Source organism: Podarcis filfolensis (genome assembly GCF_964270895.1).
Source record: "Podarcis filfolensis genome assembly, chromosome: 1".
Taxonomy (NCBI): domain Eukaryota; kingdom Metazoa; phylum Chordata; class Lepidosauria; order Squamata; family Lacertidae; genus Podarcis; species Podarcis filfolensis.
Window position 1 is genome coordinate 22,234,396 of NC_139604.1, and position 19,414 is coordinate 22,253,809.

The following is a 19,414-nucleotide window of genomic DNA, read 5'->3' on the forward strand; positions in this document are numbered from 1 at the left end:
GGTGTGTGGAAGGGGGTAGGTAGTTGCTGAGACTCTCATTCTCCGCCCCTACGCCCCGTAGTCAGTTTGATTTGGAGAGATTATTCCTCGCAGTGGATTGAGAGTAGTAGTAAGGGAACAATGGGATCCATTACTCTGCCTAATAGCACAACGGTTCAGACAAGGTTAACCTCTCTAGATGCTTGCAAAAGGAAATTCGAAACACGGGCACGGATATTTTGTGGCTTCCTTAGGCTCGGGAGCGAATTCTGCTCCCTGCTCTGCCTCCCACGCAGCTTGTAAACAGTTCGGGCCAAACCACTAAGTGCTTGGGTGTTACCTACGAAAAGAACCCCATTGCTTTTAGCTTATGACATCCTGGCAAAAGCAAAACGTGCCATTAGGGTGGTGGTTGTTGTTGCTGTTTTAAAAGAGAGAAGGGAAGGAAAGAAAACAAGGAAAGAGGGAGAAAATGTGTGCGCGCGCGTGTGTGTAGATCTAAAAAGATGAGCCACCAAACAGTAGAGCATTGTCCATGTGATTTATGGCCCTTTGCCTCCTTGTTAGGTTCAAGCAGAGTTCACAAGCAGTTGGTATTTCAGAAAAGAAATAAAGCTCCTCAGTTTTGCAGCAATATTCTCTCTGAAGGCTTCGTGCGCTATTTGGGAGAAACCTGGTTTTGGTGAATGAAGCAGGAGGCAGCGAGAGGGTGCTGGGTTGGAATAAACAAAAACAATTCAGAGCAGACTACCAGTGAATTTGTAAATGGCTGAGGGTTGAACTTTCTGATTATAGATGATCATTCGTGAATAAATAAGTGATTCAACGTGATTAGATACATGGAAGGAAATCATGTAACTCCTTATTGGTCTTTCTTCATCTTTATTAAAAATTTAAAAATCCGTATCCTTCTTGTATTTCATGGCATTTTGCAACAAACCGTGTGTGTTTATAGATATAAATTTCTTCCAGTGCTTGAGGATAATACTTCATGCATCTGATGAAGGGGACTTCAAGACCAAGAAAGCTTATGCCACAATAAATGTGTCAGCCTGAAAAGTCCCACGAGACTTTGATGTTTTTGTTGTAACAGACTAACACTGCTACCCCTTCTAGAAGTGCTCACTATATTTTAGATTTCTGGAGGAGGTGGCATGGATATATGGAATATGTCCTAAATTGTATTTTATTTAAAGTTGCCTTTTAAAAAAAATCACCACTCTTAGGCTGAAATTAATACTGCCTTACCTAGGAACCATTTATCATTTATCCTAAAAAGGTCTTTCCTCTGAGTGGACATGTATAGGATTACACTGTAAGGAACCTAGCTGAAAGAACCAAAATGTGTCCAAACCAACCAACCCACCCAACTATTGTTCTCCAATTTAAAATGCAGGCACCTGGAATGTTTTGTAGGTTAAAGTGAGGGTAGTAGATTATGACAAAGATGAGAAAATATAGTAATTAGGAATGTTTTATGATAAATATGTTGTGTGATAAATTAAGTTGTAGCTATGACATCCATAAATGATTACTGGGGAGTCAGAAAACATATAAGGCGAAAAGAAAGATATCCTATAAATACAAACAATGCAAAATTGTTTGGGGGAGGCTGCTAGTGACAGACATCAGCTTGTCTGGTATCATTATCAGAACACTACATTTTGTGATCATAAGCTGATTTATTCGGATGTAAACATCCAGATTCACCAGCACTCAGTCAGCTCCCACGGAGATTTTAATTTCATAGGATTATTTGGGGACCAAAAATGCAGGGGTTGAAAGCTGTAACCACACAATTAAATAATTGGAAATTGTGCCTTCAGGCTCAAAGGCTTATGAATTGCATCCTTTAGCAAACTTGCTTGAGGGGTAGCGTTTCAGACAGCATTTGGAGCTGACAACTACTTGCTGGTTGTGATCTTAAAAGATGCAATTCAGTGCATACTTTAACTGTTAGGGGAAAGTCCCATACAAACTCAGTAGAGATTCTAAATAAAACAAGGATGGGATTGGAGTGTTTATCACTTACTTGTGAATAAATTTAATTTGAATTAATTCGGTCTTATCACTGAGGAGTACATTTATAAGTGATGTGCTAGGAACCCAATAGTCACTAATTGCAAATGACACTTTTCATCTTTGGAAATTAGGAGTTTCAGAAAATATTTCCTAGACATCTCAGTTCTAAGCACAGATGTAAATTCAACGGACTGGCCTATTAAAAACATACTGTATGCTTCATACAAGGTATCCAAACTATACACTGATAAGCAATTATCTATTTATCTATTGAATTCTGCTCCAAAAAGCTTGGGTCTCCATACCTTCCCCAATCCATTTTATCTCCAGAATTTCCCTATAAAGTAGTTTAGTTTGAGATATAGTGGCTGGCCCAAGTTACCCAGGGTGCTTCTGGGTTTAATGGAGAAAGGAACCCAAGTTTTTCCAGTCTAAGCCCATAACTCTGAGCACCGCACACATATTTTTTATATTTTGGGCCACAGATATGTCTAAGCACACTCATCAGAATCTAGAAAATAAGGGGGGAAGTGGTCTTTCCCCATAATTGAAGAACAATCCCTTCTTCCAACACCCAAAAATGCAGGTTTTATATACAGGAAATAGTGGAGCTCTAATGCTACATAATACAATAATAAGGGATTTCCCCAACCAGGAATCTTTCCTGCATGGTAATAAACAAACAAGAGACCCTTGCAGCGAAAAACCCTGCCCTGGAAATCGCTTCTCTCTACTTTAGATAGCTTTTGCGTCAAAACAATCTGCAAGAAACCTTAGTTGAAATATCTCTAAAGACTAGGAGCTAAGGTAGCTGACCTATGTATTTCTTCTTTATATTGCAAATGAAAGTTATTGAATGCCCTTAGTTACACTTTAACTTCGTAGAAATCTTCCCAGGAAAAACAAAGCAAAACACCAAGAGACAGGATTTACAATAGAGATGGAATTTTCTCTGGTTTTTCAGGTTCCAGTTCTGGTTCAATCCATCATGTCACTCCTGGCTCACAAATAGTCGCGCGCATGCGTGACTTGAGGAAAAAATAAAACCCCAAGGGTGGGGGAGTGAAGAGACAAAAAAGGAACAACAACAAAATGTTGGTTAATATTTATACCAAAATGGCAAAGGGATAGAATGTAGAGCCCATAAAAAAATGCCTCCGGGAAAATAAAGAGATATATAATAATATGGTAGAAGAAAATAATATTGTAGAAGTGTTTGGTTTTCGAGCACCGTTAAAAATATATATGCAAAAGCAGTAAGAATTTGAAGGCTAGAAATGAAATCACTTGAACAAACTTATTTTTGTAACAGCTAATCCAAGGTAATTTAGCACGCCAAGCTAAATGATAATTCTTCCTTCTTTGAAAAATAACTGTTCCTTTAAAAAACAAACACCCATACCCATTACATTGGGAATAACATCAGTTTATTGTAATACTAAAATAAAGTTATTTAACACTCTGTTTTTGGGAAATCAGGGGCAAACATTTCACTCCACCTCACTCTAGCTGGACAAAGGGAACATTGTACAGAAGGATCTATGCCTTCCTAACTCGTCAGAGACCCGTTTATCCATCACTGTATTCGGCTTGGTTTGGGCATCTCTTTTAGTTGTAGAGTCACCCACCCCCTACACTGTTAGTTGGAGGCCGGTACAATTCATTTCAGAGTTGTACACTTCCAGCTGCCTGTGCTCTCCGTCAAGGTGCAAGAGTTCAAAACCCATGCCACTGTGGCTCCGACCATAACGCCTTGAGAATGGATATGACATTGATCCCAATCGGCTCCTTTAGATGGAAGATGAATGATGGCCTGTTTAGAGACCAAAGAATTGTAAAGAAGGCCCAAAAAACCTTAAAGGACTATTTTGAGATTAATTTGAACACTACGGTGGAAAAAAGAACTATCTGGGATGCAAGTAAAGCTGTGATGAGAGGGTTCTTGATTCAACAGAATTCCTTAAAGAAAAGACTGCAAAATGAAAAGAAAGATAAAATTCTGGAAAGTATCAAAGAGTTGGAGAAGAAGTTAAGATCTAACCCGAAGTCCCAACCGATTCTGAGAGAAATTAAACTTTATCAGGCGCAATATTCCAAGCTGATAAATCAGGAAATAGAATGGAAGATTAAAACAATGAAACAAAAAACTTTTGAATCGGCAAATAAATGTGGGAAACTGCTAGCTTGGCAGTTGAAAAGGAGACAAAGATTAAATACAGTAACAAACTTAGAGGTTGAAGGAAGGAACATTCAGAACCCGGGAGAGATTAGAAAGTGCTTCCAGAGGTATTTTAAAAAGTTATATACTCAAGGGCCACAAGATGAAATAGAGATTACACAATTTTTGGAGAGAAATGGATTAGCAAAGCTGTCAGAAGAAAATAGAACAATTTTAAATGGCAAAATAACACGACAAGAGATTGAACAGGCCATCCTGAGTCTGAAACAGGGCAAATCACCAGGGCCAGATGGACTGACCTCTAACTACTATAAGACATTGAAGGATTATTTGATACAACCTTTGTTGGAGGTCAGTAATGAAATAATGGAGGGGAAGAAGGCGCCTGAATCGTGGAAAGAAGCATTTATCACATTGATTCCAAAGTCAGAAACTGAAAAGACACAACTCAAGAATTACCGTCCCATCTCCCTTTTAAATGTGGATTACAAAATATTTGCAGATGTTTTGGCACGAAGATTTAAGAAAGTTTTAAGTGAGATAATCCATAAAGACCAGGCAGGCTTTCTCCCGGGCAGACATATGTTTACTAACACAAGGAACATCATAGACATATTGGAACTTTTACAAACAAACATAAACACTAAAGCAGTTTTAATTTTTATAGACGCGGAGAAAGCCTTTGACAACATATCTTGGAAATTTATGAAGGGGAATTTAAAAGAAATGGGAGTGGGACGGGGGTTTGAGAACGGGATTGAGGCAATATATTCAGAACAAAAGGCTAAACTGATAGTTAACAATGTGGTTACAGAAGAGTTTAAAATTGAAAAAGGTACACGACAAGGCTGCCCGATTTCCCCATTACTGTTTATTTCGGTTCTGGAAGTGCTCCTGAATATGATTAGGGGGGACCGGTTGGTGGAAGGGATTCAGGTCGGAGCGAAACAATATAAACTTAAAGCTTTTGCAGATGACCTAGTTCTGACATTACAGGAGCCGGAGTCTAGTTTGAAAAGAGTACTACAACTGATTCAAAACTTTGGTCGAGTGGCAGGATTTAAGTTAAATAAGCAAAAAACTAAAGTTTTGGGGAAAAACGTGACAGATATTGAGTTGGAACAGCTTCAGAAAGAGACAGAACTAAATGTGGTTAAAAAAGTTAAATACCTAGGGGTAAACATAACAGCAAAAAATCTGAGTTTATTTAAAGATAATTATGAAAAATGTTGGTCAGAGATTAAGAGAGACTTGGATAGTTGGTCAAGACTAAAACTTTCTTTGTTAGGCCGAATAGCTGCCATCAAGATGAATGTATTGCCAAAAATGTTATTTTTGTTTCAGACACTGCAGATTGTAGACAAGACAGAGTGCTTCCGGAAGTGGCAGAAAGATATTTCTAAATTTGTCTGGCAGGGCAAAAAGCCCAGAATCAAATTTAAAATATTAACAGATGCGAAAGAAAGAGGGGGCTTTGCCCTGCCAGATTTAAAGTTGTATTATGAAGCTGCAGCTTTCTGCTGGTTAAAAGATTGGTTACTTCTTGAAGATACGGATGTCTTGGATTTGGAAGGTTTTAATAATGCGTTTGGATGGCATGCATATTTATGGTATGATAAAGCTAAGATAAATAAGGCCTTCAAGAACCATATTGTCAGAAAATCAGTTTTTAATGTCTGGACAAAATATAAAGACTTACTGGAGAATAAAACTCCGAGGTGGCTGTCACCCCTGGAGGCTAAGGCTCGGAAAAGAGCCAATATGGAGGCCAACTGGCCAAAATATTGGGAGATAATAGAAAAGGATGGTGACAACTGGAAATTGCAGAGTTTAGAAAAGATGAGAGACAAAGTGCGAGACTGGTTACACTATGCTCAGATTAAAGAAGTGTTTAAAAATGACAAAAAGCTAGGATTCCAAGTGGAAAAGTCAAAGTTAGAAACTGAACTGTTAGAACCTAAGACTAAGGTACTTTCAAGAATGTATAACTTGCTGCTGAAATGGAACACACATGACGAAATGGTAAAATCAACAATGATAAAATGGGCGCAGGATATTGGGTATAATATTATGTTTGAAGATTGGGAAAGGTTGTGGACCTCTGGGCTGAACTTCACTGCATGTAATGCGTTGAAGGAAAATGTGATGAAAATGATGTATAGATGGTACATGACCCCTGTTAAACTGGCTAAAATATACCATTCGTCTGATAGCAAATGTTGGAAATGTAAGGAAAATGAAGGAACATTTTTTCACCTCTGGTGGACCTGCCCTAGAGTGAAGGCCTTTTGGGAGAAGATATATAATGAATTAAAAAAGGTGTTTAAATACACCTTTACTAAGAAATCAGAGGCCTTTCTCCTGGGTATTGTCGGCCAGAGTGTGTTAAAAAAGGACAGAACATTCTTTTTGTACGCAACAACAGCAGCAAGAATATTAATTGCCAAGAATTGGAAAACTCAGGAGCTACCCACTGTGGAAGAATGGCAGATGCAACTGATGGACTATATGCAATTAGCCGAGATGACCGGCAGAATTCGAGACCAGGGAGAAGAAAGGATGGAAGAAGACTGGAGGAAATTTAAGATTTATTTACAAAAATATTGTAATTTGGCTGAGTGCTGAATTGGATGCCAGTGCAGACAATTGTCTACCATTAAATTAGATTTAAGGCTGAATTATATGTCAAACCAAATTAAGATTATTAATTAAGATGAGTTAAATGATAATTTGTTTGAAATTAATTTAATAATGATGTAAGTGTATGCGGGAGGTGTGGGGGAGTCCCATGTAACAATTGAGAGATGTTAAATGGACAATGATAAGTGGTGCTTATCTAATATATGCTTTATTTGAAAACTTCAATAAATATATTATAAAAAAAAAAAACAAAACCCATGCCACTGTGGTATAATGGCTCTGGACCACTCATTTTTTCACACCCGATTGTCGAAACCTATACCTGGAAGAGAAGAAAACCATTGATTCCAATGGATCTTGCACCCCGGTTAACTGTGTTTCAGAGCGGGGTGCATTGCTAATTGTTCTGGAATGCGCTGTTGAGAGAGAGAAGGGAGAGGTGATTGGTTGTATGGAAGCGAAGCCAATGGTGAAATGCACTATACTGTATTAGAGAGCGTGCAAAAACCGTCCGTGGGAATTGGCAGGAGAGGGCACCCAGTTACTTTCTTGCTAGGGGAGAGGGAGGAGCAGTGATGAGGGAGAGGGGGAGTAATATGATAGTCTGGGCTGGGCAGGATTTCCGACAAGGGACCAAGCGGAAGAGGCGATGCAAGGATACTGTATGAGGGTTGTTTACCACGTGGTGCATGTGTGAAAGAAACCGTGGGGGATGGGGACTGTGTGCAGGGAAGAAATATAAAGGCTACCGTTCTGTGCAGAGTTATGCTACTTCCCTGGCCTTACGCACTTCCTGCCACAACAAAATGCTTTTCTAGGGCGCTACGCTAGAGCCGAACCACTCTTCAGATCCCTGGAAACAGGGATGCCAACTTGAATAAAATATGGGGAGGGGGCCGCAGGTAAACCCCGACCCACATAATTGATCACATGACATGGCGCGCATACACTGTTTAAATGACAATGTCTATCAACTTTGGGAGGAGGGTTGACTCCCTCAAATATTTTATTGGGGGGCTAAAGGGACCTCCTCAGCCCCTAGGAGTTGGTTCCTATGGACCCTTACTGGCAAGGGAGAACGGGTACGAAGATCGTGTGCATGCATGTGTGCGACAAAGCAACTTTCCCCCTCTGTTGGGGAGATCGCTCGAATCTCAGAACACAGCTGGACCACTGTTTTTGTGAGCATTATAAATAAGTTTGCACCTGTTCCGATACAGCACCATGTGACTGCCTTCGCAGAGCCCTCTGGTTTTGTCCGTTTTGTGCACGCTTGAGAAGGGGCGAGGGGATGCACGGATTGCCTCTGGATTCCATCCAAGTGTACACGTGTGTGTGATTTTCATGGCGCGGTAAAGAGTTCCATATGATCAGAACGTGCCCGAGCCTGTGCGCTTGGCCCTAGTATAGATCATGAACGTAGGAAGAGAATCTGTAGTGGTTCCTGGTTTGTGGAAGGCTCTCCCCAGGGAGATTCGCCTGGTGCCTTCATTACATATTTTGAGGCGCCAGGCTAAAACGCTCCTCTTCAACCAGGTCCTTGGCTGATTAATATTCCACAGCCTTTTAAATATGTCTATGGAAAGGCGGAGTTATTGTTTTGATGTCTTGGTTTAATTATTTACTCGCATTTTATCTTGTATTTTATTCTGTGAGCCGCCCTGAGATCTTGCAGGAGGGCAGTGTATTAATTTGATTAATAAACAATTAATAAGACTTGTGAGAGGCGTGCCAAATGAGGCCACGTTAGTGTTTTATGAGGTAGCCTTGTGAACATATGACTGGCATGTGTTTGTGCGTGTCGTGTGAAGGTGAAATCGGAAGAGCTTGTGTGGTGTGTGATGGCGAAACTGGAAAGGAGTGTGAGAAGGTGAAACTGGAATGGAGTGTCTGTGTGTGTTGTGAAGGTGAATTTGGAATGGGAAATGTGTGTGTGTGTATATGTGAAACTACAATGGGGTGCGTGTTTGTATAAGAGGGCAGCTGTTCCTGGGCCCTTTGCCCCCCTAGGTAGTTGCCAACGTGTGAGGAAACCACCTCCCGCTTTCCCCTCTCTTCCCCTCAGGCGCGCGCCCTCCTCGCTCCCTCACTGACGGTTGTCTCGTTTCTCTCTTGTCTCTGCGACCCGCCCCCATCCCGCTTCTCTCTCTTCCAGGTGGCTTCTGGGGCAGCGACTGGCCGAGGCCCGTGGCGCGAGGGAGGCCAGGCCGCGTGACAGGGTGGGCGGCGGCCCATGTTATTTGAGCGGGCTGCCGAGGCCTTGGCGACGGCGGAGCCCACCATGCAGAAGGCCGCCTACTACGACAACGCGGGCCTCTTCGGGGCCTACGGCGGCTACAGCAAAGCGGACGCCTACGGCTACCCGCCGGGCCCTCCTCAGCCGTACGCCCAGCCCGCCCTGGACACCGACTACCCAGGCTCGGCCTGCTCGCTCCAAGGAGCCGCCGCCGCCGCCATCCGGGCGCCTCCGGCCCACAAGAGCGCCGAGCTGAGCGGCAGCTGTATGCGCCCCGCCGGAGGCGCCCAGGGAGGCCCTCAGCAGCCGCCGGGCCTAGCCGAGCAACAGCAGCAGCAGCAGCAGCAGCAACCGCCGCCTCAGCAACAGGCTCCGCCCCCCGCACTGCCGTCGCCCTCGCCGCCCAGCAGCAACCCCGCCCACTCGGTTCCCGCCAAAAAGGGCAAAGGCGGAGCCAACGCCTCGGGCGGCTCGGCGGCCACTATTAGCAAGCAGATCTTCCCGTGGATGAAGGAGTCCCGCCAGAACTCCAAGCAGAAGAGCAGCTGCGCCCCCGCAGGTACCCAGTCGAGCTCCACCTCCTGGGGAGCAGCAAGGCCCTTTGTGACCTTCAAGGGGGCTTCCCTTGGTTGCTCCAGTCCAGACACACCGCGAATCAGAGAGCAAGAGGCAGGAAAGAGAGAGCAGCAGCAGGAGGAGTCCTGCCAAGCGAGGGGCTGTAGCTCCGCTTTGCATGGGGAAGGTCGCAGGTTCGATTCCCGAGTGCCTCGCTCTGTGATGCTATGCAGAGCCGCTGCCAATCAGGGTTTAGGCAATTTCAGGGGTGCCAACTTGAATAAAATATTGGGGCGGGAGGGGGGAAACACCCAGGTAAGCCCCACCCTGCATAATCATTCACAAGATGCGGTGCGCGCACACACCATTTGAATGGCAATGTCCATCAACTTGGGGAGGCAGCCCCCTCAAATATTTTATTGAGGAGGGAGGCAAAGGGACATTGGCCCTTAGGAGTTTGCTCCTATAGACAATGCTATGAAGTGGATTGACCCCAGTGGTCTGGGTTTGGGTTGGATGAACCCAACTGGTCACCTGCTGAGCTCAGGGCAGTTCACAAGCTAAAAACAACAATGTAAAAAGCACAAAATACATCAAAAAAACAACAACCCTGAAAACAGTAACAACAAAAGCCAAGCCTGGATAGTTCAGTTGGTGTGATCATGGTGCTGATAATGCCAAGGTTGCAAGTTCAATCTGTATATAGGACAGCTGCATATTCCTGCATTGCAGGGATCATCACTGACCACTGGTCATCCCTGGTCTTGCTAGTTAGGGATGATGGCTGGAGACCCAAGTTTGGGAAACCCTGGCCTAGATGATTCTCAGGGTGCCTTCCAACTCTGGATCTATGAATCTAATCCCCTTCCCCTCCACCAGCACCCCGAAGGCCCATCTAGTCCAGCATGCTACATCCTGCAGTGTCTAGCCAATGACAATGGGAAGCCTCCAAGCAGCACAGAGCAGCAAGAGCCTTCTTTCGCCAACTTACCCAATAATTGGCAAACTTCCTGAACTTGGAGGTGGTGCAGAACCTTCATGGCTAGTAGTCATTAATATGGGTGTACCCAGTCCCCCCTTTTAACTCCCCGCCCCCCCAATATTGAAGGTAGGAGACCCATCTAGAACATCAGAGACCAGGCTGTGACGTTTATCTGACTCTCCCAGCCCTGCAAGATACAAGTGAGTTGGAGACATCTTGCTGGTCTTTGGGAGAGCCATGTAAATGGAATGACTTGTCTTGGCAACATTTATTTCCTCCCCCCTCCAGCTGTCATTTGAACATTCAGCCAGAGGGCGAATTCTGTGCGACTTCAAAGCCTACACTGATGATTTCATATAGAAATTGCACCAGCCGAAAGATTTCCTCCTTTAATATTGCCCTTCCCTTGCCTCTTCTCAAAGAGGTTAGTTACCCAAGTGCATTTAAGGGGTAAAGTCTCATTTAAATAGATGGGAATTGGTTTTCAGTAAGGATTTTAGTCTGGGGTAGGAAGAGGAAAATTAAATAAAAGTGCAAGGGCGGGGAATGGAATTTGAGAAACTCCTGCTCTTTTGTCATTTCAAAGTTTAGGCTCGCAAGGATCCCCACTGCAAAATGCATTGCTAGAAGTCTTATTTTAAGAGGTGTCTTCTTTATTGAAAGTGTCATTTGTTTAAGAACTTTAAAAATTGCTAAACATAAGAAATATCCAAAAAGTGTACAAAATGCAAATGCACAACACAATAAAAAATGAAAATCGATACAACATACAATATCACCAATTTGCATTCCAAGTGTCCAGCTTTCCTCTGGCACATTGCAGTCATCCACAGACCATAGAGCTTCCTTCTTCCCAGAATTCCCACCATTTAGCAACTTATCCATGGTGCTTTACATCAGATTCCACGACAACCCTTCTTTTTCAGAAGGGGAATTCTGGGGAATCTATAAAGCCTGTAATGACGCAAAAGCTATCGTTACCCAAAAGGGAGGAGGAAACAATGAACCAATAAATCCCCGTCTTTATTCTAGCAGACCGGTCTCTTCTCCAGATCCAGAGTGGACCGACCACCCTCCCTCTGTCCCTTACTTACTTACTGTACTTACTTACTTAGCGTTTAGACCGCTCTTCATTCTAAAAAAACGACAGAGAGATTTACAATAAGCACAATAAAGCAATAAAAGTATCAAATCAGTTATAACTCCCCCATCACAAATAAACCGTAGCGGTCCATCACCTTCTGAGACCTTCTGTCCCCAAGCGTGTGTGGCCTGCTTTTGGCGACTCTGTCCTCTGAAACCATCTTGGTGGTGACAAGGTGGAGACCCAAGCATTCCTCCCCTTATTTGGCATGCAGAAAGTTTACAGACTGTCTAAACCCGAGCAATGTCAAAGGTGTGTACAAAATGCAAACACGCAGTCTAACAAAACGTGTGTTTATTATGCAGACACGCTGACGTGGTCGCAGATCCAACCACTGCGACCTTCTCCCTTGTCTTGAAATGGCTGCTGCCAACTTTCCTGGGGAAGGAGAGCGTGGAGAGTTGTAAACCCGGATTCTCCCCCACCCCGCGCGCCGGACGCTCTTCCTGTGGGATTCCCCACTTCTGCTGTCTTGCTAGTTAGAGCACCGCCTCGGATAATAAACGCGCCTGATTTCCTCTTGTTAGCTGTACCAGAGGCGGCGGCGGCTCCATTGTCTTCCAAGTTTGGAGGCCTGGGCCCTGCTCCTATTTGGGACCAGCCAAGAGAACCTTCCTGGGCTCTGTCAGGGATCGATCGATTCTTCCAATTAAGTTAGATGATTTACAACTCTCTCATCTGGAACTGTAACTTTCCTAACCCTCTGAGAACCCCGGAGTTGGGAGATCGAACCCCATTTTCATTGTAGACACTGGGCGACGGAGGGAGGGAGTGTTGTCCGCAGCTGAAAACCTCGGCTGTAGCACCGCCCGTCTCAAGAAAATAAAATAAAATCCAATGAAATCGAAGGATTTGGGGAAAGTGTCGTTTGGATCACCCTGTCCCTAAATCACGCCTCTCCCGTGAGGATATGAGGCAGCGACCCTCGCTAATTAATGGCAATTGTGCACGGGGAGGACATATCCCGGTCTTTTCCCCGTCCTGTTTCAGTTCGCTTTGAATGTCCAGATTTCATACTTTGGGGAAAGTGTGGAATGGTGGGGTGTGGGTGGGTTAAAATTTCAGGAGGAGAGGGACCTTCAGGAAAAAGAAGATCGTGAACAGCTAAAGATGCCCCACAAATAGAGGATAATACCAATTCGGGCAGGTCTCCCGCAGTGTGGGAACTGCGTGATAATAGCGATTTGTGCGCCTCTTTCGCTCCGCGCCCCGCAAAATTGGCACCTAGTCCTCTGCTGCCCCAGAGTGCCAAAGCATTTTCCCTCCCTCCCCCGTCCCTCCCTCCCCCGGCCGCTGCAATGTTAATACTCTCAGGCTTTGTAAATTAGCCAGCCAGCCAGCCAACCTCCTCTCTTTCTTCTTTCTCTCCTTTTTGGACAGGAGAGAACTGCGAGGACAAAAGCCCCCCGGGCCCCGCTTCCAAGCGGGTCCGCACCGCCTATACCAGCGCGCAGCTAGTGGAGCTGGAGAAGGAGTTCCACTTCAACCGCTATCTGTGCCGCCCTCGCCGGGTGGAGATGGCCAACCTGCTGAACCTGACGGAGCGCCAGATCAAAATCTGGTTCCAGAACCGGAGGATGAAGTACAAAAAAGACCAAAAAGCGAAAGGAATTATGCACTCCCCGGTAGGGCAGTCCCCAGACCGGAGCCCGCCTTTGAGCGGGCCCAACCATGTAGGATACTCCAGCCAGCTGCCCACCGTCAACAGCTTGAGCTACGACGCCCCGTCGCCGACGTCCTTTGCCAAATCGCAGCAAAACATGTACGGGCTGGCGGCTTACACGGCGCCTCTCAGCAGCTGCTTGCCCCAGCAGAAGAGATACCCAGGCGCCGAGTACGACCATCACGCCATGCAAAGCAACGGCGGCTTCGCCAACCCCAATTTGCAGGGCAGCCCGGTCTATGTCGGAGGGAACTTCGTTGATTCCATGCCAGCCTCTGGCCCCATGTTCAACATCGGCCACCTCTCCCATCCTTCATCTGCCAGCGTGGACTACAGCTGCGCTGCTCAGATCCCAGGCAACCATCACCATGGACCTTGTGACCCCCATCCCACGTACACAGATCTCACTTCTCACCACACATCTCAGGGAAGGATTCAGGAGGCGCCCAAACTGACGCATCTGTAGTAGACTGGAACGCGTTCAGAAAGAAAGAAAGAGAGAGAGAGAAAGAGAGAAAGCGAGAGAGAGAGAGAGAGATTGAAATGCATTCGCGTTTAAATTACCTCACTTTGCCCCTGACGTTGCAGTATTACTTTGAGTATTACAGTGGGTTTTTTTGTGTGTCCCCGGTAGAAGCTACCTATTTCTTGTTTTCTTTGGCGACCGAGTCCATGAGAATTATTTCCGCCCCATCCCCCACCCTTGTTGTCCTCTTAAATGTTTTTTAGCCGTTTAAAAGCATGGCAGTGCAATATCCTTAACAAAAATAAATAAATCTAAACATTCCCTCAAGGGAGTAATAATTGGTAACGATGTACTGGAAGGTAAGTTGTAGAAATCCATTAGAACTCGGCGAAAGTGAGTCCTGATGAGGCGTTTACAACATTTGGGACCAAAACGGAGACTTATTTCGAGAGTTATAATTTATAAGATTTTTTTCTCCAGTAATGTGAAAGATTGCTTTGGACTTAAATAAGATGTATTTATTATTTTAAGAGGAACTCTTTTTTTTGTATCATTGATTATTTAATCCTGGTCTTCAATGTATTTATGTGGATATTTGTAGAGTTTCTTCACACACCCTTTCCCCCTTAACTTGGGAAGATTGATTCAGGTCTTTGGTGACTATACATTTTCACCTATTTAGTATATTTGGTCTGAAATAGAAAGAGTAGTTTTGAACAGTTGTAACAGTGGCTGGTGTTTGTAGTTTATGTAAGGATTAAGCAAATTGTAAGTCATAGATTAATACAAAAACTGAAACATTACACAAAAGAGCCGATACATTTTTTATTTTAATATATATCTATCTATATATATCACATGTTTATTTATTTCAGATTGTTTGGTATGGTTTTACTTAGCATTAAAAGCTACCTTATATCTCATATATTGTTATATTCTGCTATATAGTGGCCAGTTGACTGTTTGGTCTTTGACCAACTTCTGCATACATAAATTGGTTCCTTCCTATCTGTTGCACACACCATTTCGTCTGGTTGCTTGTTTATAATTTTAAAGTCTAAAATATGCAACACCTTCAGACTGACATTTAGGAGCAATATAATATTGTTGATGTAATTAGGATTTTCTTAGCAATTCAGGCTAAAACTGTTGTTTCAGTTATTATTTTTGTTACTATTATTATTATTATTTATATGATATGATATTTATGCTAACCATAAATCAATTTTGTACAAGTCACTGGAAACGCAAACTTACTTTTGCTGAACAGGGAGGGGAGGGAAGAAGAAGAAGAAGAAGAAGAGGAAGAAGAAGAAGAAGAAGAAACTTTGAATGAAATATTGACAATCAAGTATCTACAAAGGAAAGACTGCGGTAGGGTTTAGGAGACGAAATCCTTCTGAAATGCTCAGAATGGCTTTCGAGATAGGAAATTAGGTCTATCAATATTTAATATAGTCTTCTGTAGCAGACATTGGTACAATCCTTGTGTAAACTAATGTTTCTGCCCCAAGCCTAGAAGGGACAGGAAACACAAACATCCCCCCCCCCCGCCCCACTCTTCCTCTTTATTTGTATGTTGCATTTAATCTCTTACTGGGTTTTATAAAGCTTTTCTCAACATGAAAGTGGCATTAGGTACACGTTAGAAGCGATACATGCCCATTAATTCAGAAGGAAGCATCCCTTATCGCTTTAAAAAGCACTCAGTTAAGATTCAGATCTTTTGAAGTCCCACAGAACAGTAGCAAAACCTCACTTTTCAGTTTGACTAATAATGCAGCTCCATCTCTCCACGTCCTGTGATGGCAACTACTGCAATTCTTTTTGTGTGTGAGAGGTTTTTACTCCTACATTTGTGTCTGTCTAGACAACGAGGATGGATATGGATATATATAGTATAACATATGTGTATATATATATAAAATATTCACCTCGTTATCTTTTTTTAAAATACCATGTTGTTAACTGAGAGAAGAGGGGGAAATGTATCGTTTTGTTAAATCTCACTTTTACCCAAGTGTTGTAGATCTGTAAACAAAACAGAATAAACAGCTTCAAATGAAGAAATATTTTAACCACTTCCAGATCTAAAGTGGCTTTCTATGGCAGTTTCTGTTTCTTCCAGCATTAAAAAAATAATAATAATCACAATACAATAACTAATAATACGCACAACTGGTGAGCTGCTACAACCACAACAAAATGATTTTCTAATATGTCTTCCAGGGAATTCCCGGCAACTGAATTGATAAATAAATAGTGCATGTAGATTTTATTTTTATGTTCTTCATGTGAGGGCATATTTCACATACTACTATAAATCAAAAGAATGCACAAAGAGTCCAACCCTGCGGGCCCTTTATGGTCTAGTGTGTCACTCAGAAGGCATCCGCTGAGTCTGCGGGACTGGGAGGCCCAACGTGTTATCCACAGCTCAATGTTTTATGGGCTCGACTTCAAATGGTGCCTTGGCTGGCTTGCATTATTATTCCCTCTTAAAGTCAAGTAAAGGGGACACGATAATTTATAAGCATCGCTGGGAGGGATTATAAACTAACACACACACACACAGTTCTGCACATACGTAGAAAAAATGGGATAGCCTTTCTCAAAATATTCATAGCACTCAATTGGCACCCTCTCAATGGGGATTTGAACAGACTGTGCTATACATATATACATTATAGCCTTCATAAGTGAGTCTCGAAATCATACATTTCAGGGGTTGTGTAGGAGTATATTGTTAGAATTGGCATAGGCCTCCCTTTAAAGCGTAACCCAATTACTGGGCAGCGACGTCTCCCCTTGGCTCTATTTCTGGCTCCCCCCCCCCCACTTGACTCAGGAGGCCAGCCCCGGAGGAACACGCCGAGGCTAAGCAAATTACTTGGCCAGAAAGCCCCATTGATTAAATTGGCGCTTACTTCCAAGTAAACAGCTGTGGGATCCGTGCCCGAGAGCGAGCGAGAGAGATGGAGGAGAGGAGGGACTCTTCATAGAAGTCAATGGCAACTCTCCCACGGATTTTAATGGCTCTGCTTTAAGCTCAAAGACGTTTCTGGCACAACATCCCTTTGGCTTTCGCGCGCATTTCGGATCGTCATAAATGATATACAACCCGTTTCCACACCTAGCATAAATCTTGCTCCGTTTAGCTTTCTGAATTGCTGGGGTGTTATCTGAATCAAATACAATGTGCTGTAAGCGGGTCCAAGAATATTTCTCTCTCTCTCCCCCCCCCCCCGCACCCCTTTTACAAAGAGTCAACAGTCCTTCTCCCCAGGAGCATCTAAGCCCATGTCTTCTCAAGAACATCAGGAGGAAGGTCGCGGGGACTTGCTTTTAAATGTAACTCATCTTCATTTTAGCTGCGCCAGATTCCTGGCCAAAGCCAAGAATGTGCTTTTGGAGGACGCCAGCATTATCCCCCTCCCATTTTTTCAATGGTTAAGGTGAAAAGAAAGAAAAATAGGGACGAGGCTACCCTAACAAACTCCCTTCTCCCTTCTTAAAGGGAAACGAAGTCTAAATTTTGAAATAGTCTTCCTCTTTTGCCCTTGATTTTACTGCGTGGCGCGCCTTCGCTTTTAATTTAGACTTACCCACTGCACCCCAAAGTGGTAAACTCGATTGTGGCTTATTCTGGTATTGCATGTGGGCAGAAAGAGGCTAGGGCGACAAGGGAAGATCCGCGTGGGTGTGAATGTGTGCGCGAGAGAGCCTGAGAATCAGAGGCACACGCCCCCCACAACCCCAGTTCTCTCTTTAGGGGTGCAATCCTAAGAGAGCTTTCTGGAAAGTAATATTGGGTGAAGTCAGCTGGGTTGACTTCTAAGTGAACTCGCTTGGCATCGGCCCCATAAGTCACCAAGTCACATAAGTCACCATTTGTTTTCCTCTTCATTCCCTTCAGAACGGCATCCACCCCCACCCTCCTTGACTAGGCATTCCTGCTCAGAAATAAGTACCATTTCGAGGTACTTACTCCCGGGTAAGAAGCGGGTATGGGACTGAACCTAAGGTTTTGACACCCAAGGAGCAGCCAACGCGGATCCATAGTAGCCTCATGCCGGTCGATTCCGAGGCGATTCGAGGGTTCCGGCTGTTCTAAACAGGGGAGGAAGGCAGAGCGAGGAGCAAACATTTAGACTAGATTTAGCTCCCCATTTTTATTCGCAGGTATCAGCCCCTCCGAATGGGAGGAGAGGGGCCTTCAGTCCGTTCCCTGGTCTTCCTCCTGTCCTTTGATGGGCTTTGATACTCCCACACTTAGGTAAAGAAACGAGGCGCTGCATCTTTCCCGGGTCTCCTTCCTCATTGGCTTGGAGTAAACCCTGTAGCTAAGCAACGTCCGTCGGATAGGACACCATTCGACGGGGTCAGTGGGGGATACGCTTTGCTGAAGCTATTTGCAAGGCGACGTGGATGATACAGCAGCCTACCCGCCGCATAGGGGCTGCCCGCCCGCCCGCCTGCCTGCCTTCTCTCGTTGGCTCCTTCCCCCTCCCCTCCCTCTCTCCCTCTCCAACTGTAACAGAGCTGTGTGCAAACAAAGGGGCCTGGTAGCCATTTTTGCACAGGAATAATAATGCAGAGGTCGCCAACGGAACAAAGCAAAGAGGCGCCTCTTTGGTTTAGAAGGTCCGCTTGCAAGGCACAAAAGCGCGCACGGTTTATTTGCGGCGTAGCATTTAGACGTTAGACTGGGAGGCCTTCCTCTGTGGTATGGAGGATCTTTAAAATATAAAAATAAAAGAAAGGAGCCGCCGGTGAAAGTAACTTAAAACACACATAAGGCAGCTCTCCCTTCTTCTTTGCCCTCCAGAAAATAGTGCGCACTACAGGGCTGAAGTAGCCAAGACGCGACCAGAAGAGAGCCTTAGGCTCCAATCCTATATACTTGCTTACTCCTGAGTCTAAGCGTGCATTGTCCTGTTCACACTGTTCTAGCAGTAAGCCGCATTGAATCCAGTGAGTATACATGCATAGATCGTGTATTCCCTGCCTTTGTGTACTTACTCGAGAGTAAGGCTTCCTGAACCCAGTAGGTCTTAATTACATGCCTAGGTTTGGGCTCTACAAAGCATTTCAGATACTTGCCAAGGCTGATTAGCACTCCTTTCTGATTCGTGGAAGGCCGCACTCCGGCGAACGCTTCCTTCGGATCAAGTCCTATTGAACTCCGCTAGGCTTCCTTCCTTGTCAAATACACAGGATCCGCCGATCCGGCTTGAGTAGCACCTAACTAGCATGAAACCCAGGAGGAGGAGGAGTGTTGGAGAGGATCCTGCCTTTCGTATGTTTCTTCTTCCCAGTGTCTTTTGGATCGGGTGGGTGTGAATGAATCCCTTGAAACTGGGATTCTATTACTGGGTACAATCCAGTCAAATTTAAGCCCTCTTCCCCCTTTGGTTTCAGGTAAATCGAGGCTGTCCTATCCTATACTGTACATGTTTAGTCAGAAGCAAGCCCCTGTTTTCACTGGGGCTTACTCCCAAGTAAATGTGCGTGTTAAGCCCCATTGAACATAGCAGAATAAACAGGT

The 19,414-nt window shown here is 44.3% G+C and overlaps 1 protein-coding gene across 5 annotated transcripts in view; it reads left to right on the forward strand.

Annotated features, from left to right (window-relative positions):
- Nucleotides 1-15,948, forward strand: part of HOXD3 (homeobox D3) — a 54,832-nt gene extending 38,884 nt beyond the window's left edge. For all 5 annotated transcript variants that reach the window (XM_083631507.1, XM_083631510.1, XM_083631508.1 and 2 more), the window contains 2 exons: nucleotides 8,976-9,615; nucleotides 13,118-15,948. In XM_083631507.1, the coding sequence (XP_083487633.1) occupies nucleotides 9,054-9,615; nucleotides 13,118-13,866 (1,311 nt within the window). In that variant the 5' untranslated portion in view covers nucleotides 8,976-9,053 and the 3' untranslated portion in view covers nucleotides 13,867-15,948. The remainder of the gene's footprint in view (nucleotides 1-8,975; nucleotides 9,616-13,117) is intronic.
- Nucleotides 15,949-19,414: the final 3,466 nt, after the last annotated feature.